At 34.5% G+C, this 23,079-nt stretch overlaps 1 protein-coding gene across 1 annotated transcript; it reads left to right on the top strand.

The window, feature by feature from the left end:
* The first annotated feature begins 13,809 nt into the window (after nt 1-13,809).
* On the top strand, nt 13,810-22,109 carry LOC145621535 (tRNase Z TRZ3, mitochondrial-like). The gene is made up of 12 exons (XM_081676266.1): nt 13,810-14,271; nt 14,679-14,768; nt 16,772-16,816; nt 17,059-17,113; nt 17,257-17,300; nt 17,389-17,799; nt 17,877-18,145; nt 18,299-18,443; nt 18,540-18,578; nt 19,930-20,330; nt 20,448-21,084; nt 21,559-22,109. The coding sequence occupies exons 1-12, from the start codon at nt 13,903-13,905 to the stop codon at nt 21,877-21,879; spliced, it is 2,826 nt and encodes a 941-aa protein (XP_081532392.1). The 5' UTR covers nt 13,810-13,902; the 3' UTR covers nt 21,880-22,109.
* Nucleotides 22,110-23,079: the final 970 nt, after the last annotated feature.

Raw genomic sequence — 23,079 nt, 5'->3', positions numbered from 1 at the left:
CACCGATGAATTGAAACACATGACGAATATGAGTCTCATCCACTATTTTGCTTATAACTTTTGATGTAAAAATGATAATGGATTGATTTAGATTGCATTGAAAATTAAGCAGACTTCAAGAGCTTTTCAATGATATATTACGTGCCTCAAAAAAAGCTCCAGATCTCAAGCTATGACCGTTTTAAGACGAGCCACACGAATCGTCCATGCTCTAGCAAGTGAATTGATGCACGTCCGCGCCTAGAAAATTCTTGGACAATTTAGCCTAGATTAGTTAGAGCTGGCAATCCTGACTCGATCTGTGACCCGAAATTGACCTGAAAATGTAAACCCAAAATTGACTCGAACATAATGCTGACCTGACCCGACCCATACCCGACCTGAAGTGGAGTTGACCTGCTACCCGAATTGGCCTAACCCGAATTAACTCGGCTCGAAGTTGACCCGATACCCAAATTGACCCGACCCGATATCTGTGACCCGACCCAAATTGATTGATCCGAACGTATTCGAAACCCAAAGCAACCCGAACTATACCTGAAATGACTCGACCCAAAATTAAAAAATACTCAAAATGACCTAACTAATTTAGGGTTTAATTACTTTACCTGAATAAACACTTATCAAAGATAAGCTAAATTAAACAGTATAGTATTGTGTGTATAATGATATTGACATGTGTATGTAATTAAGTACTCGTAATTCATAAAGAGTTCCATTTAATTGGGAACACTAATTATTGCTATTGTTATTATTACTATATATTACTCTTAGCTTCTTCTTTATAGTGTTACATTGAATTATTTTTTTCACTATTCACTATATCTAATTTGAATTTTTGACCAATTAATCACTAATAGTGATCATACATATGAAATAATACAACCTAGAGTATATAGAACTGTTGGAATTGTCTAATGAATATACTACATATTTTTGATATTCAATTGTTAGACTCAAAAAAAGCTCCTGATCTCAAGCTATCACCGTTTTAAGACGAGCTACGCGAATCGTCTATGCTCTAGCGAGTGAATTGATGCACGTTCGCGCCTTGAAGATTCTTGGAATCTTGGACAATTTAGCCCAGATTAGTTAGAGCTGGCAATCCTGACCCGATCTGTGACCAGAAATTGACCTGAAAACATAAACCCGAAATTGACCCGAACACAATGCTGACCCGGCCCATACCCGACCCGAAGTGGAGTTGACCTGGTACCCGAATTGACCCAACCTGAATTAACTCGGCTCAAAGTTGACCCGATACCCAAATTACCCAACCCGATATCTGAAGTGACCCGACCCGAATTGATTGATCCGAACAGATTCAAAACCCAAAGCGACCCGAACTATACCTGAAATGATTCGATCCAAAATTAAAAAATACTTAAAATGGCCTAACTGATTTAGGGTTTAATTACTTTACCTGAATAAACACTTATCGAAGATAACCTAAATTAAACAGTATAGTATTGTGTGTATAATGATATTGACATGTGCATGTAATTAAGTACTTGTAATTCATAAAGAGTTCCCATTTAATTGGGAACACTAATTATTGCTATTGTTATCAATATCAATCAATCAATATATATATTAAAACTCAATGGCAAGGATTGTAATCTTGCCACGTGTCACCAATCTTGCCACGTGTCGCCATGTCACCCACTATCATTAGTCATACATCAATGTTTTCCCTTTAAAATTTATGATTTATTAGCATTAATATTTGAACTCATAAACTCTTATTCATTAATATTAAACTTTAACTAACCACCAATCCGATGACATCTTATGATGATAAAGTTGTATTAAAAAGAGTTAATCATATTCATAAATTTTAAAATTTTAACTGTAAACTTATATATGTGTGTATATTTTAACAAAATATGATTGCAAAATTAATTTTATTTCTTTCATTTACCCAACCATAATTCATATAGGTTATAGTTAATAAAAATATATAACCATGCAAAGCAATTTTAAAGGTTTTTTTTCTTTTTAACCACAAAATATGTTTACTCAAAGGAATTTATAATGACAGCTGAATGATAAAAAAAAATCCCTTTAACAAATAAAACAAACTGATACAATATAACATTTAAGATGCTGCATATTAAATAATGAATTTTGATTTTCAATTATATTTAAAAAAAATAAAAAATGATATTATTTTTATAAAACCAACAATATGTTTCATTATATTTTGTTATAATTTTTTTATATACAAACAACGACCCGGGGCATCGCCCGGGCCAAAAAACTAGTTATATATTACTATATATTACTCTTAGCTTCTTCTTTATAGTGTTACATTGAATTTTTTTTCACTATTCATTATATCTAATTTGAATTTTTGACCAATTAATCAATGATAGTGATCATACATATAAAATAATACAACCTAGAGTATGGGCCTGTTCTCTTACGTTGAAATTCAGTTCAGTTCAGTTCAGCTGAGTTCAGTTCAGTTCAGTTCAGTTCAGTTCAGTTCAGTTCAGTTCAGCTCAATTCAGTTCAGTTCAATTCAGTTCAATTCAATTCAGTTCAATTCAGTTCAGCTCCTAATTTCCTTCTCTTATAAAATATTCATTTCAGTTCAGTTCAGTTCAGTTCAGTTCAGCTTAGTTCAGCTCAGTTCAGCTCAGTTCAGTTCAGTTCAGTTCAGTTCAGTTCAGCTCAGTTCAGTCAATGAGAACAGGCCCTATATAGTACTGTTGGAATTGTCTAATGAATATACTACATATTTTTAATATTCAATTGTTATACTTTATACTTATTGATAATTATAATATATTATTGGTGAAATTTCTACATCGACATAGGCGAAGATTAACCTAGCCCAAATTAACCAGACCCGAACTCAACACAACCCGAATTTGACCCGACCCGAACTTGTCGTGACCCGATTTCAACTCGACCCGAACTTGACTCGAAGTGTTGACCCGATACCCAACCTGACCTGAATTACCATGTAACGCCCTAGATTTTCCTTTCCTTTAAAATACCTATTTTGCGCTTTTTAAACACACGAAATAGAAAAATCTAAGACAATATTGCCACCGTGAAAATGGCTAAGGCAATTATCAAAGACAAACAACGGGAGACTATCTTTAAAACCATTCAAAACAAGTCAACTTAAAAAGTAAAGCCAAACCAAAGTCAAACGAAGTCAACCTACAACTTGGAACCATTGTAGGATTCTATTAAAACCAAACAATACTTAAAAACCTTTGCGTTAGTCTTACAAGCATAATATAATATAATAAATAAAGCAATATACCACATCGTAGTCTTATAGAAACTAAGCATGATTCGCTCTTCACTCATGCCCATCATGAATATGCTTCATCACCTGAAAAGCTCCTCTTTACTTGTCCCCATTACTCGCCATTAGAAATGGGTTGTCGTAGGGCCAAGATAAAGACAAGTCCAAACAAACATACGAACACACAATCAACAATGCTGAGTACATAAGCGTAAATAGAACACACTAGCATGTTTTCATCTTATCATCACACATCTTACCTTGTTGAACCTGCTTATTACAAGCATAAACCATACAACATGACCACTCAATAAATAACTAATTTATTTATTTAGCTTGATTATGCATCGAACGGGTTTCCACCTAACCTGCCCCAATAAAAGGGTACTAACACGGGAGCTAACTGTGCCAGTATAAAAGAACCATTCATAAGTGGCGAAATTTCTGCGAATAATAAAAAAAAAAAAAAGAATATACAACATCCTGTACTCCCATTATAAGTTATGGTCAAAAATAAAGTCTCATAACCCCCCCCCCCAATATGTTCATACTCAAGGTATATACGTTCCAAGAGTTTTGATGCGTAATCTCTTTCACTTTACGTTGATTTATATATTATTGGACTTGGTGATGACTCTCAAACCATAACACGATCAATCATTATAATCATTCAAGCAATCAAACTTATCAATTTAATTCTTGAATAATTAGTGACCACCTAATTTTAAATGTTGGATCCTCTTTATTCTACCTCAGTGTCAAAGACACCTTAAACGCATAATGCGCCACAAATCCTATCTCTCGGTGTTAGATATACCTTAAGTGCACTAAGACACCAAAATATTATTTAATCCTCGTGTACATATACAATAGCTCCCTCCTTATGCTTATAGCATCAATAAAAAATTTTATGAACGATAATAAAATTCCTTTTCAATATTCCAAACCAAATTAAACATTTATTAAACATGCTCTCAATCACGCCAAAAATAAAAGTGTACTTCATATGCAACATGCCAATGTAATTAATTCCAATCATCAATTCATCACAAATAATCCATGCTTGGCAAATCAATCACCAACATCAATCCAATCAAAAATTTCAATCAATACTTATCATGATACTACCTTGAAATTAATTAATCAAAGTCTAGCATGCTTCTATATACTCAAATAATTACCAGGTACACGAACGTACCTTGAATACAATCTCAAAATCGCCACGACTACACGAAATCACTCACTTGGAATTCTCCTACAACCCAAATTTAAAAAGAGGCATTAATACCTATCCAATATGACTTTCCAGCAACATACATACACTTTAAATTACTTATAAACCTCTTAAAATAAGCTAAAAATCAATTTAAAACCCTTTCTTTGATTCCCTATTAATGAGTAATTAAAAATCCTTTTAAGAAACATGATTATACCTTATATACAAAAATTCCAGCTTTATTAATGATAAGTGTTTTATTTGTCCACTTATCATGGCATTTTAAACACGATTTTGTACTTTTTCCCCTACTTTAATCCCTTTTAATTTTCTAACTCCTTTTGTACTAAATTTCATCTTTTGGCTTTCCCGTTTCTTTTTATGTGCGTGCTCTTTGTAGATGCAATGAGAATGTGGTTAAGTAGCATGAGCTTAAAGACTTTCTCGAGTAAGCATTCACCAAGCAGGAGCGGGCGTGCACCTTAAATAATGGAGCCATTCAATAATATGCTAAAACGTAAGCAATGTGGACCCTACTAACGGATTTTTGTAGTGTTAAAATCCATTGTATGACTTTTTTGTGGTGTTAAAATCTAAAAAATAAAAAAAAAATGAAAAAATGGTTTTTAACACTACCAAAAAAAAAAAAAAAAAAACTTTTATTTAACACCACAAATTTTTTATATAATTTGATTTTACCACCACTTAACGATTGCCGTCTAAAAATCCGTTAAGTGGGGTCCATTATGCCACGTGTCATCACATTATTGGTTTAGAAAAAAATATAAAAATTAAAAAAAAAAAATCCAAACCCTAAACTACCCCAGCCAACCCCATCCCCACGGTTTTATTATACTTTTATAAACATGCAAATTGAGGTTAGTTTTTTTTTTATGATTTTATCAATTCTGACCTCAGATTGGATCAAGAGGGACAAAATACCTCCCTACACATATGAAGAAGATGCTTTGCGCATGAAAATCGGAGAATTTTTTTTTTTAAATCATTAGATTTAACGGTATTCTTGACGGTAGGTGGTAAAAACAATTTTTAAAAATTTTTTGTTGGTAAAATAAAACTTTTAAAAGTTTTGGGTGTAAAAAACAATTTTTATTTTTTACTTTTTTATTTTTTTGTGGTAAAAGTAAAAAAAAATCCTACTATTATATACGAATTTAATGCAGCCTTAAAAAAATTTGGTGAACTAATTGCTTTATTTAGAATAACAAGAAAGAACGGGAATACTTTAATGTTAAGGTGACACGTGGGAGCGGTTGTTATATACACCCGGGTGTTTCGTACCCTCATAAGTCATAAGTACTTATTCACATTGTGATGATTGTTTTTCATTTTATCACTACGTGAAAAACACAGTAGTACGCCCGGGTGTATATAACAAATTCTAGACACGTGGAACTAGTTTTTGGAGTGCCCTTTGCTTTAGTATAGTTATAGATATCAAATTTTTGTTTATTTGTAAAAAGTATAGTAATTTTTTTACTTTTATATGAATAGTCTAAAATTTAATTTTGGTTAGAATTTGAAATCTATTAACTTTTACTAAAATAAAACATTGCTGACATCGACTCCTAATAAATTATCCTACGTGTCATCCTCACATTAATTTTCCCTCCATTTCTATTTGTCATGTCATCAATTATTAAATTCGTTTAATCTACAGTTTCTACATTATATAATTTTCAAACAAAATATATATATATATATATATATATATATATATATATATATATATATATATATATATATATATATATATATATATATATATATATATATATATATATATATATATATATATATATATATATATATATAGACCATAAATATATTAGTTGCACATTAGTTAAAAAAAACATTTAATAATTAAACAATAATGGACTACTCGTACATATTAAGACGAATAAAAACATACCCAACTTGGCTATGTTATGTTGTATATATATAGAGTAATTTTGAAAAATCTGTCACCTTATGAATATTGTCAAGATTCCAAATGGGAAGAACAAAAAGGAAAGGAGGGAGTACGTTAATGAATATACGTGAGAGATATACAATAAATATAAGGACTTATTTGCATTGACAAATCTGGCGGCGGTTTCTTTAACCATTAGGTTATAGTTTAGGGTTTTAGGGAGGCGGGGATAAGATAGAAGGCTAGGGTTTCAAGAGGCTCCAACACTATAAATGCTACTAAGATATATTTCTGTGTCTACCACTTCAATATAAGTCACCAGCAACAAACCTCTTCCTTCCCTTCCTATCAAAATTTATTTTCTAAATTCCCTCCCTTCATAGGAAATTATTTTTATCTGCGTTTTGCTATTAACAAAATTACTTTTCATCAAGTCATGCATCTAGCTCTTATAAATCTCACCATATCCAATTCATTTCTTAGGTACATATGCTACAATGTGATTTATATGCGCCTTGATTCAAGAAAAGATCAATCTTATGGAAAAAATTCAAAATTAAGTCTAAAGCTTCATAGCCTAGCGACATCAAATCAGTAAATTACCTGAATGTAAGTTTAGTCTTGATTTTCTCTTAAAATGTAAACATTGATTATCGAATTTTTTACTTTATGCTCATATATCAAAATGGTATGAACATTCTCATAATTTTCCCAAAAATAAAATCAATTTTCTTAAAAAAAATAACTAAATTTGAAGTTTATAGATTTTTTAATAATAACTTAGTTTTAGATTAATTGATAAAATTGTTTTATTGTTTTTTTCCAAAAAGAGCGGATTTGCTCAAGAATAAAGGGATGGAATTGAACATAGAAATAGGCAAGCCTGGCCTAGATCTAGCCGGAAGTGTGTGATCTAATAATGGTAATAATCTTAGGATATCTATAATATCATATGGAAAAAGAGAATGTGATGCTTGTTCAATTTGACATTTTTTTGTATAGCCAATTTTTTCAAATTAAAGCTTATCATCAAGTTTTCAAATTGAATGACCGGATTTTCGGATAAGGTCATAACTTTTTAGAAAAAAATCCGAACAACGTTTGAATCGAAAATCAGAAATTTTTAATTCAAATGTTCATTTGCAAACGTAAAATCGGATTGAATACCCAATATTTTAATTAGGTCGAATCACTCGAATTTGCAAATCGAATCAAATACTTTGGCACAACGTATTACTTCTAATGATTATATTTTGCGAGGTTAATTAAGAACGATGATTATTTTAAATGAAAAAAGTTGGCTTATACATGTCCTTTCTCCGTATCCGATTGTTAAATTTGTTAGTTTATGAATGTTGATAATTTTGTGAAAATTTTGGCTATATGATCCTTATATTAAGATCTTTATCTAACACTGTTGTACTCTTTCTTATGCAATTGTCAGGTTCCTAGAATATTGTTGAGTCAAATATTGCTTTTTACCAACAAGGTCAAATATCCTAACTTGTTCTAGGGTATTAAAGGGTTGCCCCTCTTGTTACTGGTTTCAAAAGATTGATAACCTTGCTAATGTAACAAAACACACTAGTTGAAAAAACGCAATCAACTGGCAAAATGTGACTTTTAGCAAATGACATGTGGGGTTGCTATATATTATGATAAGCATGATGGTGATTTTAAGGATTCATCTTTTGTTTTGATTTCTTACAATATAGAGTTTAAGACTGATATGGTGTTTCAATCCACAAAAAAAACAATCTCTAGGGGTTTTGAAAAGACTCGAGAAGACATTGTTTTTTTCAAGGCAAAATTATTAAGAGATTGTGAGATACGCGACTAGCAACAACAGGGTCCCTATCATTAGCCGTGATGATATGATAAATGCGGAAAATCTTGTGCATGTTAATGGTGTTACAAACAATTGAAGATATCTTGGGGCAATGGGTGATCATTTAAGGTTTTCGGCACAAAGTGACCATTGTTGGGATTTCAGGCATGAAGTATTTGTGCATACTTGTATTTCTCAACCATTGATGGAAGTTTTGTATGTAATATAGTGTATTATAGTTACCAAAAATGGTGGAATTGGATTACCATCATTAACTAACTTTTATTACTACATTCGTTTCATATTTTTTGTAACTTTGGGATATCATTTGTGAGACGTAAAATACTCCCAAGTTGAAACGGAGGTAATATTCTTTTGTAATAATTCAGCTTTGGGAATGTGTATACGAAATCATAAAGTACTACATCCTTGTTTTAGTTGATACATTTTGATTTTGTCATTTTTTACACACATCACTTTGACCATGTTTTGTGATTTATACATAATGAAAAATATAATCATGTGGGTCTTGTTAGATATATCACGATATATATCTTCAAAATATCAATTTTTTTATAAGTTTTTTCTTATCAGTGATTAAAAATATTAGTGGTTAAATTTGACATTGTCAAACGTGACTAATGACACGTGTTAACTAATAAAAAATGCTTGTTTGTTTTCACTCTCAAAAGCAAAAGTGAAAAGTAATATGAAATTAAGTCCCATCAATTTTGCACAAATTTATTTACTGGTGTAATTTTTTATTAAATACCAAAAAGTAAAAGTTTGGTGTATTATGTAATATCAAATGTTGTTAGATTAGAGTCATTATTGTATTTAATCAAAATATTGAAGGAGCATTTATTTGGAGATATTCCTTAAAAGGTAAGGGAATCAATTGCCTTTATTCCCATTGATATTTTGTTAGCCCATTTTTCAATTCTTAGTTCCTTTATTGTTTCTCTATTCCCACAAACTCTTCCAAATTGATTCCCTACCATACTAGATAGGTATCTCAATTTTCAATCCTTAGCCACCACCCTACCCCCATCTCCTACCTAGCTCCCCTACCCCAACCACGTTTAGAGCACCTAGCCACCCCACTGCCTCCCCCCTTGTCACACTTCCCCCACACCTACCGGCCCTCCCCTTACCTCGAACCATCGAAAAAGCTACCTTCCCACCCCCAAACCCTTTAATCCTCCTTCCCCTCCCTGCGAAAATGCTGTCCGTCCCTCCCCACACCCTCGAAACCATAGCCACTAATTTAAGTTATCAAGTAAGTCCAAGGCTTTCAATAATGACAAGTATATATAGTTTCCATTTTAAAAATGGTTAACCTAACTAATGGACGTACTAATATTTACTAAGGAATTCGTTATATACACCGGGGTGCACTGTACACCCAACTAATCCTCATGGGTGTACGGCGCATCCGGGTGTATATAATGATCTCTCCATTTGCTACTTTCTCTTGCTTTTCTATGTTTATATTTTGACTTTAGAGGTCAACATTCAAAAACATGGCTATAAAAATACACTACTAGTATTATAAATATTAAAAGCATAATATCATGTGGGATGTTAATTGTTGGATTCATCTTATAATAAAATATCACATATCATGTTTGTACAGAATTTTTACTCAAATTATATCGAAGATATTCATGGTCAAAGATGTGCATTGGAGACCGTAAAAGTCAAAGTGAACCATTGAAAGAGTACAAGTTATTTACCTTTAAAGTCCATGTTTGTAAGACATAAACTTTTACTTTATATATAGGTCAAGTAATGGTGTAGTAAAGTTCATTTTATTAATACACATCTTATTTTTCCTATGTGACTGTGTTCGTTCTCATTTTTGCAATAAGTTGTATAATTAAGGACATAACACATATTAGGTTTATTTACCTTTACTTTTGTAATTCTAAGACTCAAACACAATAATGAGAGTCAAGTTAATGAATTTTGGAACTCATTAGAATATTATAGGTTTTTTTTTTTCCTACAAAAGATTCTATTAATGTAAAATAGTATTACAACCTAAGAAACAAATTACATCCTAACAAGGGTAAAAGAAACAAAATAACAATATAATGTAAAATTAAAGACATTGATGGACCACATACAGGTAACACACCCAAACCAACCCAAAGACAAGTCTTGCCAATACTTTGGACCCATACCTGCCTTGTTAACTGGAAACCTTGAGAGGGATAGTGACTGAACCTTGAAATTTGTGATGGGAACTGAAACCTGCAAAGAGACTGAATCGAAATGTTGATGGAAGTTGTTGAGAGTTGAGCCAATCAACCAGAAGATGAATGCACCCTGTAGCTTTAAAACGAACCTTTGACATCACTCCACTCCAAAGGATTGACAAACACTAATGCTTCCTCGGAGTTTGGGAACATAACTAAGAGAGTCATATTTCTTAATGACTCTTCCATGAGAAACCTGACACCCAAATGCAGGTTCTCTGCTTGCAACTTCACCAAAGGAGAGAGCAAGATATTGGAGGACTTTGCTTACCCTAGACATTGAACATGGGGAGCCTCCTTCAAGATAGAGGTTAACAACGATGTCTGACTTGATCATCACATGCACTAACAAAGGGATGATAGTAACTAGAAAAATACTCCAATCACTCGGCAAATAAGTCACCACATGTAAAGAAAACACACCTCTTCCCTTAACAAAACCATCAATTGAGATATGGACCATGGCTTGACAATCCAAAGAAGGATTACCAAATAAAACTTTTATCAAACAACGGCCTAAGGAAAGCTTAGAATAAAAGGCATCCTTACTCTAACTTCCCTCCCCTAAAGAAAGGAAAAAAGGAAAATCCAACTCTCTGCCTAAACCAGACATGCAAGGGAAAGCTACCTTCTGCAAATCCCTTAAAATTGCACATTTGCACCACCCCTGAATCCCAAAAATAGTACACCAAACAAGCAAACATATATTTCCTGGAAATCCCAAGAAAATAAGCTTGAAGTAGTAGCTGGTGAAAACCACCAAAGGCAAAACTAATCCAAATAAAATTAAAGTTGACCCAAACCATCAAGCTAAGAAAACACAATAAACCAATAGAATTAAAGAAATTCAACAACATATAAACAACAAACTAGAGCAAAGAACTAGCTAATACTCAGAAATAAACCAACTTGTGAGACTAGGAAGAGCAAAAAGTACCCGAAGACTATCTCATCGACATAAACTAACACCCTGACTAGTCGTGAAGCCCAACTCAAGAAGTCCCCTCCCCTGAATCGAGACTTATATTAGGGGAGAAAACCTTAGTCTTAACTTCACCTTTACCGTTACGAAATCAATCAATGGAGTTCCTTTCGATGGCGGCGTTAAGAATATCCTTGGCTCCTTGATTCATGGGATAATTGAAATTGTAAACACTTAACAACACCCAAACTTGAACAGCTACCGATGAACCCGATGGCAAACATATGACTTTGCTAACTTTCTTAATCCTTACCCTGAAACACCTAAAAAATAAACTAAAAGAAAGCTAAGGAGCTTAACTGCGCTCGCCGGCAATGGCAAGGAGAAGAGAGCCGATCGCCGGCGAGCCGAGGTTGTTAAGAGGGGGAAAGCGGTGGGAGGGCGGTGCAGTGGCGGATCCAGGATTTGTGAAATGGGGGTACGAAATGAATTTCGACAAAAAAAAAATTTACAAAATAATGTAAATTGCAATAATTTTTTCCTAGCTAAATTTTGAATTAATAAGTCATAAATCATTTTACTTTGTATTACTAATGGCGTGTATAATACATCCCATCCTCCGACGATAAGTCTTATTATTGAGTAACTAAATATGTTTGGGAGAGAAAAAATAGAGATTATTTAAGAGACCTGTTATCTGGAACAACAGCTCTCTTTGATTGAAATACTAATCTCCCGCTGGAAATTATCACCAAAGAGGCTAAGAGACCTGTTTTTTAAGTAGGCGATCTCTTTGATGTTACACAAAAAGGCGGCTGAATAACTAGCTACATAACAGAACCTAAGAGACCACCTCTTTGATAAATGGGGTCTCTTTTCTTACCAGACTTTTTTTTTTTTGGCAGAATGGGGGTACAACTGTAACTCTATGTACCCCCCTAGATCCGCCAGTGGGGCGGTGAAATGACACATATGAGTTTTTAGAGAGAGAAAACTTGCTTAGTATTAAATATTTTCGACTATTACTTGAACATTATAGGTTTAATTTTGCCTATATGATTACACTCATTCCCAACTTTGTGTTATGTTGATTTTTAAGGTTGCTCACCCGGTTCACCGGAGCTTAACTCCGACTACATCCGGATCCGACTCGGGTAGCACACCTGGCTTATGGTGGGTGAGTCTCCCAACAAGAGTTTCTGCATACGGTGAGGCTCGAACTCGAGACCTCCCTTAAGCGGCATCAAGTTGCTTACCACTTGAGCCAACTCTTGTTGGTTTGTGTTATGTTGATAAAATAATAAAATATCATCTTATTTTTTCACAAGTCATGACTAATCTATATCTATACTTAGTATTTAAAAACACAAACCAAAATTGACACATGTTATCATTCTTTCTCACCTTTCTTTATTCATTCTCCCTCCTTATGTTTTCAAAGAAATTCTCTCTTCATCTCCCCCTTTATTTCTCAATAACTTTTATATTTTGTAATCTTTATTTTAATTCAATAACAAATTAAATTTCCTAAACCTTCTCCTCTTCTCATTATTCCATCTATCAATTCAATTTATTCACATTCATAATTTATTTCTTTAATTTGACCCCTTATCTTCCCCCTCTTCTTATATAAATACAAATTTTCAATAAAGATTTTTTCACACTCATTAAGTTTCAAAAACTAAAAAATTAGTATATCTCTCAAAATTCTATGTGAAATTTCTACAACAATGAGGATGATGATTGAAAAGGGAAATATTTAGGTGGCAAGAATACTATGGAAATTCCATAGGATGACATTGTTTGCGTGTCATGGGGCTTTAATTTTGAAGATATTAAGCGCAATATAAGAGACATATATTGGTAAAGCTAAAGAAGAATATAATGTCTTCACATTTGATGTAAAAATTGTAAATTATAATAAGTGTTTCGTATTTACAAAGTAGTTTTTTATACAAATTGTTGATTAATATATCATGCGATAGAGATATGATTTTATGATTTTAAGCCATTTTTTCTACAACTATTAGTCTATTACCATAAATTCATAAAATATTATAATATGTCAAAAGACGATAAAATAAATTCATTCAAATAATTTGTAAAAGGTTTTTTTTTTTTTTTTTTTTTTTGTGACAAGATAATTTGTAAAGTTTCAAATAAATATATAACTTAAGCATAACCCGTGCGTAGAACGGGTCCAAAAGCTAGTTATATTCATTCATTCTATTCCTTAGTTTAATACATGTACCTTGTAATATCCATACCCGCTCACTACCCATCAAGATCATACCCATATCCACTTAAGAGAGTACGGTGCGGAATCCACAATGATGTTATTGATGTATGATGTATGGGTCCCCTCAACCAAGGAGAGTAGGAGACCATGAAATTGGGGTTTAAGCAATAGAACATTTCTTGTAATCCTTAAACCCTTGTTTTTGGGTAGAAGAACTACCTAATAAAATACACATACAATGTCCCAAATCACTACTCTCCGCCTCCTAATTAACCATTCTCCTCCAATCTTCTCACCTATTTTCTTCAAACCCAGAAATCTTCATCTTCCAATCAGGCGTTTCTCTCTCTTTACTGCCTTTTCATCATTACCCAAGAAGCAAACAAATTTGCAATCTTCTCCTGCAAAACCCCTGAAGTACAAGAACAGAAATAAGAGTTCTTTGGCTGAGAAAAAGAAGGGAGAAGAAGGTGCAAAAATGGCGGAAACTGAGTCTTCTGGGTTTAATAAGAGGAGGGCAATGGGCAAAGATAAGGATGATAAGCCCAAGAATCTTCAGCTCAAAGTTAGAAAGCTTAATCCTGTTAATACTATTTGCTATGTTCAGGTATGAATTATATTGGGATTTTTTTAATTATTAATTGATGTTGATTTTGGGTATTTTGAATAATGGAAATTGAAATTTTCAAATGTTCATCATTTGGGTATTTGAGGGTTTTTGTGTTTTTGATAAGGGTTGTTGATTGTAATTATTAAAACTTGATATTGCGTTTATGGGATATGATACTATGACAATGTTCAGAATATAATGGTTTTGGGTTGATTTATTCGGTATGATTGATAAAATTATGTTGGAAAGATTGATTGGTTTTGAATGAATTATTGAATTGTAGAAGGTTTATCATATCAATTTAGGTGATGCTGAAAGATACTGCGTTGCAAAATGAAATGTTATTTAATTTGAGGTTGGTTTGATACTGCAAATTGTGTAATGCTGGGTTTTGTTGATTACAGATTCTGGGAACTGGAATGGATACTCAAGATACATCTCCATCAGTCTTGCTTTTCTTTGACAAGCAAAGGTTTATCTTTAATGCTGGAGAGGTAATAATAGGTTTATTCTAGATACTTGCACTCCCATGTTATCAGTTGGAAAGTATTCTATTGAACTGCACTCACTGCAAAGCCATGGATTTCAATTACGTAGTACCTTTTATTGTCTTATGCAGCTAATCAGCCCATGCTTCACCTATTTCATTATGTAATACAGTTAATTGCATTCTGTTGCTAAATTGCAATGATAGTGTTAACTGATAACATATAGTTTGAAGATTCATGCCAAAACAAAACACGTTCTAGTTTACCATATCCTTTGGGTGCATGGTTCTTGCCTTCTTGGTCTATATTAGTCAGTCAGTCACCCATCTTGTGGTATAATTCAAGATTATTAATTCAGTGCTTAGTAGCTTACTTTCACATCTTAGTCAGAAGTGTATATATGAAAATAGCTACAATTATTTTAATTTCAAAATTTCAATGTAGTATGTAGATCGTTGGTTGTGAAGATGCCAGGGTTCCCTTTTTATTTCAATAAGAAACTTATTTTCTTGTTGCATCTTTTCATTCAAGATAGTGCTCTCAATGTGAACAATTTGTTGTGGCCAAATATGCAGATGGATTTGGATCATTTACAGAAACTCCCATACACTATGGTGCTAAATGGCTTTCTTAAGTCCAAAAGATCGTAACTACAATGTAGATGCCATTCAATACATATGCAGGATTGCCGAGAACCTTTGCTGTAGGAAATCTTATCTGTGAAAGTGGCTGAAATTGAATCTTTGGTTGATGGGCATAAAGTTATTCCTGTATTATTAGTCAGTTGATCATAAAATGGAACCCAGAAACTTTCTGTTCCAAATATCTGATTCTAGCACCTAAATTCCTTGAGTACAGCTTCTTTAATCTTCTGTTAGGAAGTAACTGTACTCAGTAGAATGGACAAACCATATGTCTTACTAACAAACCACACTCCTAAGTATACCTGATGCTAGGAGTGTACCTGTTTGACCAGAAAAAGAAAAGGAGAACTTGAAAGAAGGATCTTTGAGCATTCGGCCTTGGGTGCAGAAGGGTGTATACCCAAACTTGTAGTCAAGGCTCTGTCAAAAATCAAAAGGAAAATTTTCCAAATGCATAGTCTGTTTCTCATATGATGAGATGGCAAAGTCAGCTCAACAATTTGATGTGAGACACTGGCTCAGGCATAGGGCATATATTTGCTTTCTCATCTGAAGCTTATCCTTGAGGACAGGACTTGGGGGGTTCTAAATAATGTTAGAGAAAAGGAAATTAAAGGTTGGCTACATAAATCTGTTCTTTTCTTATTATGTTTCAGCTGCACTCTGGTTTGGTACTGTTTAAGACTGATTTAAGGTTATATTTCTAAAGAATTGTAGTAAACAATAACTGTTTATAGCACAACAATAATATGAAGGACAATGTAGCCAGTTGAGTGACTTGAGTTGTATTCTCCCTGAAGAGCATGTGTCTCTATTTTTTCCCCTTGAAGAATTCACTGACCGAGCCCCAGCCCCAGTTATTAGATGTTCTCATTATAGGCTCATAGTTTTTCTCTGGGTTTTGTGTTGGTGAACTCAAGTTACCTATTGAACTGAAGATAAGTATATGAAATTTTGGCATGCCTTTATTGCTAGTCCTGTATTTGTGTACTCCTGCCAAACTGATTTTGTTGGCTTTGGTAGAGAATATTGAGAAGGTAATTTTAGTGTTAATATGGAAAGTGCCTCTATTGCGTCTTGCCTTCTCTAGAGTCCAATGTTAAGACTTGAAACTTTAACCAATTAGCCCTTTGTTTTGCATTTTGTTATCATTTGTTTTCCAGGTAAGGGAAACACTAATTTAGATGTTGTATGCATGGGAAGTTGGGAACGTAATGTATTCCATTCTTTAAATTTTAAGTGAATTCTTGTCTTTCCCCCTTACGCTTTTGGCTACTATATTTTGTGCCTTTATCTTAAATGCATGCTATCAACTTCTAAAGCAGGATTGAGATATTAATTTTAGTAATTCATTGCTTTGCTCAGGGTTTGCAGCGTTATTGCACAGAGCACAGGATTAAGCTGTCTAAGGTCAATCCCCTTCTATCATTGACTCACTATGAATGCAGAAGCTCATGGTCAGAGTTTTTAAACTGACTTTACAAATAGGCTATAACCTAAAACGTTGTAGTGGGAAAATTTAATATGTCACTGAATGTTTGATGCTTGAAAGTCACTATTGTATGCTAGTATAGTAGTATGACAACTGTACATTGCAATCTTTATGCTAGATATTGTGAAAATTGTTGCTCTAACGGTGCATTTTTTCTCAGATAGATCACATATTTCTGTCTCGAGTCTGCTCAGAAACTGCTGGAGGACTTCCAGGTGTCCATTTTTGCTCCTATTAGTAATCGATGCATGAAACACAAGCTATATGCTGTTTCTTAGATGAAGTAATTGAATCAAAAATAATGTTTGTGACGTAGAGGATGATTAAGAGGCTCATAAGATGAATGTTGTTTATGCAGGTCTTTTGTTGACTTTGGCTGGAATAGGGGAAGAAGGAATATGTGTATGTATCATCTTCTGTTGGTAGATTTGTTCCATTGAAATGAAGCTTGTGAGTCTTATAGAGTGTAACTTCTGTTATTGACATGAAGGTCAACATGTGGGGCCCTTCAAATCTCAATCAATTGGTTGCGGCGATGAAGGCTTTTATTCCAAATGCTGCCATGGTCCACACTCGTAGCTTTGGTCCTTCGCAGGACCCTGATAAGATAGCAGTCTCAGATTTGTCAAATTTTTCAGGACCCATTTTACTTATCAGTGATGAGGTTGTTAAATTATCAGCTATTCTCTTGCAACCAAACGAGGATAAGGAAATTATAAATAATGAATCAGAAACAACTATAAAACCTAGAGATCTTTCCGTAGTCTATATTTGTGAGCTACCCGATATTCAGGGGAAGTTTGATCCTGAAAAGGCTAAGGCACTTGGACTGAGAGCTGGACCAAAGTATCGGGAACTGCAGCAAGGGAAATCAGTAAAATCAGATCATCGTGATATTATGGTAAATCTGATAATTTTATTATTTACCTTTGCCTGACTTTTTTTGTGTAAAGTCCCTTACATATTCATTCTTCACAGGTTCATCCTGCTGACGTGATGGAACCTCCTATTCCTGGACCTATTGTACTTCTTGTTGATTGTCCAACAGCTTCTCATTTACAGAATTTATTGTCAGTGGATTATCTCAATAAGTTCTACACAGAGTTCTCTGGTAATCTGTCTGAAAATACCAAGGCAGTGGCTTGTGTAATTCATTTAAGTCCATCATCTGTTGCTAGTAGTCCTGCTTATCAAAATTGGATGAAGAGATTTGGCAATGCCCAGCACATCATGGCTGGACATGAACGGTGTGTTAGTTTTATCTTTTCTTTTTAATAATTCTTCTTAAATCTTGTGCTCCTGCCCCTCTACATTTTCTATGGCCTTTTTACTTCTGGGTTTGCTAACTGTGATGGTGACAGGAAGCTTGTAGTTATGAAACTTATGCTTGTCTTTTGCAGGAAAAATGCTGAAATACCGGTCCTAAAATCAAGTGCTAAGATTGCAGCAAGACTTAATTACCTGTGTCCTCAGTTCTTCCCTGCTCCTGGGTTTTGGTCTCTTGACACTAACGATAAATCATTAAACTCTATATTTTCAACTAAGGTTTGTTTTATCTTATCCATGACTATGTATCCCTAAGACTTCATCTCAACATGATGGACAATTAATGCAAGACTAACTGGCTTCTCTTTCTTACAGGACCCTCAAACCACCATTGCTGCTGAGAATCTTCTTAAGGTATGGCTACTGGTTAGGATATTGACAAGGTCAATGGGTATTAAAGCGTAGGGTTTACCTTGATTGTCTGTTTTCCCTAGTTCCTTTTCATGTGATCATCACTGGTACATCACTTAATATTCAGCCACAAAGACAGGCAACTTCTTTGCTTAGGAGCTGTGGCTTACACCTATTTATTAGAGGAATAATGATGCTAATAATCCTACCTTTTAGCAATCTTCTCATATTGGTCTGAACTTTCAATTAACTCAATATAATCTCACATTTTGTATCCATCTTCTTAAAAATGGACCCTCGTGAAAAAAGACTGGTTAATCAGTTATAACAGGTAAATTTTCCAAGTGGCATTTTTTTTTAATAAAAATTAAAAATCCATGTGGCAGGTTAAGCCTACATGGAATACACTTCTCTTCCTATTTTCTTCTTCCCTTTCATCCTCTTTATCTCTTCTCTTTCTCTTCCTCCTATATATGCAAAAATTTAAATGGCTACAACCAACATCAATAGCAACAACACTTCATCTTCACAATTAACAAAAAGAAAATGAAGGGCCCTACATCAAATTTGATTTAGTGTAAATCCATAGCTACCATAAATTCACATCCATGAAGAAATGGGTCCAAGGTCCAACTTCAAAGATTGAATAATGAAAGGATACTAAATCAATTTTGTTTGGATGATACTGTGAATGTGGCTGACTATTATCTTGCCTTTGTCAATAAGGCTACAAATTTGATAACAAAACCAATGTACGAGACTGTGCATGCCCCTATGCCACCACTAATGCTGCTCCTCTGCTTCTACCTACATTTAATAACACCCAGACCTCCTGATCAGTGACCTGACCAACTGCACATTGCCCTTTTCTTGTGCCTCCACTGGTTTCCCTCTGCTTAGACCACCATAGTGGAAATATAATGTGGGGAATGGGGAGAGGTTATAAGTTTTTATTACATCAGAGAGAAATCGAAGGGGATATGTGTTTTTCTTTTACGAATGTGTGTGTGTGTGTGTGTGTGTGAGAGAGAGAGAGAGTGAGAGAGAGAGAGAGAGAGAGAGAGAGAGAGGGTGTCGGAGTTCCACATAGGTACCACATTGGATTTTCTTGGTTTGTCAACTGGCCACTTAGGATTATAACTTGCTGTATCCGATCATTTTTCATAAGGGTTCATATTAAGTATATGGATACATAAGCTGGGATTATACTGAGTAATTATAAGTTCGGACCAATATGAGAAGATCACTGAAATGTGGGATTATTAGCGTCAAGCCGTCAATATTATATGCGTAATGCTGCCCTTATTACATATTTCTGTAATTATAATAAGATATATTGTTATTTGTGATACAGTTCAATTTGCGTCCATATGCAAACCTCGGTTTGGACAGATCATCAGTCCCTGCTTATACTGGACCCGCTCAAATTTTAGATGACTTACGCGCCGAAATTCCTGAGATTGACAATACAGTGCAGCAAGTTAGGGAACTGTGGAATAGTCCTGTGGAAGTTAATGGAGAAATGTTATTAGAAAATAACAATTCTGTTGTGGAAGAGCCATGGTTTGATGAGCTTGGTCTGCCCAGTTGTTTAAAAGATATAACCCGAGAGGATATGGAGATTGTCCTTCTGGGTACTGGATCATCCCAGCCCTCCAAGTACCGTAATGTGAGCTCTATCTTCATCAATCTTTTCTCGAAAGGAAGTTTGCTTTTTGATTGTGGTGAAGGCACATTGGGTCAGTTGAAGAGAAGGTGTGCTTACGTCTTCTTTTTCCCTGGAATTTAGAGAATACTGTTTTTTTTTTTTTTTTTTTTTTAAAAAAAAAAAAAAATTATTTAATCTGACATAATTTTACTTGTCTTGATCAGATTTGGGGTGGAAGGTGCAGATAATGCTGTGAGAAATTTGAGGTGTATATGGATTTCTCATATTCATGCTGACCATCATACAGGGTTAGCAAGAATTCTTGCTCTACGTCGTGATTTGTTGAAAGGAGTTCCTCATGAACCTTTGTTAGTTGTGGGCCCAGGACAGTTGATGAGATTTCTAAATGCGTATCAAAAACTTGAAGAGCTAGATATGCAATTTCTTGATTGCAGGCATACAACTCAAGCCTCTTGGGATGCTGTTGACAGTTCTCTCAACTCAGATGTAGGGTCATCATCTCCTACTAATTCTGGAAGTAATGTTGATTCTACGCTCTTTATGAAAGGAAGCCCAATGCAGAGCTATTGGAAGAGACCTAGTAGCCCAGTTGGAAATGCTGCTTCCATGGAAAGACTTTTGCACTTGAGGAAAGTGCTGCAAGATGTGGGGCTAGAGACCTTGATAAGTTTCCCTGTCGTGCACTGCCCACAAGCTTTTGGCATTGTCCTGGAGGCAGGTGACAGAATCAACAATGTTGGTGAAGTGATACCAGGATGGAAAGTGGTGTACTCCGGGGACACAAGGCCCTGTCAAGAGCTGATAGATGCATCTCATGGCGCTACGGTCCTAATACATGAGGTAGATCTATAACAAAATTGCAGTTCATTCTGTCATTTTACTTGGAATGTGTTTACCTATTTAATCAGCTGTTGGGATTTAGTCCAGCATAGTCTAAAGCCTAGCATCATGAATCTTATAGCCCCGTTGGCAAGGACAGATCTTATTGCGCTTGGTCTTAACCAGTTTGATATTCTGAACTTCATTTGAAATAGTAGCTGAAAGATGGTAATTTGAAAAGCTTATAGCTCGAGATGAAAAGTTGTTTGATGTTATCGGAAATGGTAGCCAGATTTGGATTTCAGTAAAATTGGATAAAAATGCTTCAGCTAATTAAAATTTTTATTCAGTGGATGCTACTTATCATCCCCCCACTCAATTTCTGATTATTTTAAGGATTTTTTACCCTAAGTAAAAACAAAAGATCATTTTTCATTCTGATAGGAGTACAATGATTTAAGAAATTGACAAACTGACAAAGTATGATATATGCAGGCAACCTTTGAGGACGCCTTGATGGATGAGGCTGTGGCTAGAAACCATAGCACTACAAAAGAAGCCATTGAAGTGGGTGAAGCAGCTGGTGTATATCGCATAATCCTTACACACTTCAGCCAACGGTACCCAAAGATTCCTGTGTTTGAAGATGCCCACATGCATAATACGTGTATAGGCTTTGACATGATGAGCATCAACATGGCAGACTTGCCTGTTCTTCCTAGGATTCTTCCTCACCTCAGACTTCTCTTCAGAACTGAAATGGGTATTGATGAAGCAGATGATCTTCTTCCTGAGGCAGTTAGTGCAGCTTCTTAGTCGCATTTTTTTTCTTCCAACAATGTCTTGCTGACTTTAAAGAAGAGAGAGGTAGGGAGAAAAGGGTGGGGGTACCTTATTAGTTTGCTAATTTTACGTCGCCCATAACTTGTAAATTTTTCCACAAACTGTACAGCTTATTTTTGCTGTGGGGTATTAGTATGTGCTACCATTTTTGTGCTAAAGTTCTCTTATAATTGAAATGAATGAAAATCTAACAATCAATCAGAGCCGGGGTCGGAAATCTATGAAATCAAATACTCCATATGTTAGTTGATTTACTGCATCATGAATGGTTTTTATCTTCTTTATAGGTTATACTTTTGTCGAAGAGAAATGGATGTTTTGGATGGAACAGACTTCTGTCAGTGTCCAAGCAGGCAAACATAACACTATCTGATTGGAAAAAATATTAAAAATGATGTTGACTTAGACTCAGTCAAAGTTAAAGTATATTGGTGTCGAACTGTTGACCACCACCAGATTCAGACGCCTTGGTCACGCTTGTGGAGGATTAAACAAACGAAGACTATGAAGATGATGTTAGACTGGTTTTATCCGAATGTAGTCCCTGGCTACCGTGCATTCACACTAGAGTAATATTTATATCAATACTGTTTTCAATATCTCTATGTTAATCGGACTCTTCATTTCACCTCACGTACCGGTGTCGGACCCTCGACACTCAGACATGGGTATGACACCAGGGCACTTCACTTTTAGTTAAAAATCATGGAAGTTTTTCACAAAATAGCCGAGTCGGACGCTTGGACACGTACCATGTTGGACATGAGTACCCGAATCCAAGTAACATAGGTTTATCTAGTTCATAGTTTGCCTTGTTGCTAGAGTGCTAGTTGATGCTTGAGATTTTTCGTTAGCAGCATGTTGATCAAAGCACTTGACAGGAACATATAATCAACTCGAGTTTGAAAACATTAGTATATGATTTTGAAACACTTAAGTTCTAGAAAGTAGATAATGTAATGACTCAAAATGGAAGAGTACATATTATAACCATCCAGAATCATGCAGCTTCAACAGACTGTTTCTTGTAAAATTAGGAAAGGCTATTTGTCTTGGTAGAATTCCGCAAGACCAGGAATGGATTAGAATCTTCACACAAAGCTTGTGATAGACCAATATTCTGGTGCCTTGTCTCCTGCTGCGATAATAACGCAATGATGATTAGTCAGTTCA

Source organism: Chenopodium album, chromosome 27 (assembly GCF_948465745.1).
Source record: "Chenopodium album chromosome 27, dcCheAlbu1.1, whole genome shotgun sequence".
In the NCBI taxonomy this organism is placed as follows: domain Eukaryota; kingdom Viridiplantae; phylum Streptophyta; class Magnoliopsida; order Caryophyllales; family Amaranthaceae; genus Chenopodium; species Chenopodium album.
Note: the sequence above shows the minus strand (reverse complement) of the source record. Positions and strands in the feature narration are given on the sequence as shown.

Coding starts and splice junctions, on each gene's coding strand:
- LOC145621535 (XM_081676266.1), top strand. CDS start 13,903: ATGTCCCAAATCACTACTCTCCGCCTCCTAATTAACCATTCTCCTCCA. Junction 14,272..14,678: donor ATACTATTTGCTATGTTCAG/GTATGAATTATA, acceptor TGTTGATTACAG/ATTCTGGGAACTGGAATGGA. Junction 20,331..20,447: donor TTGGGTCAGTTGAAGAGAAG/GTGTGCTTACGT, acceptor TGTCTTGATCAG/ATTTGGGGTGGAAGGTGCAG.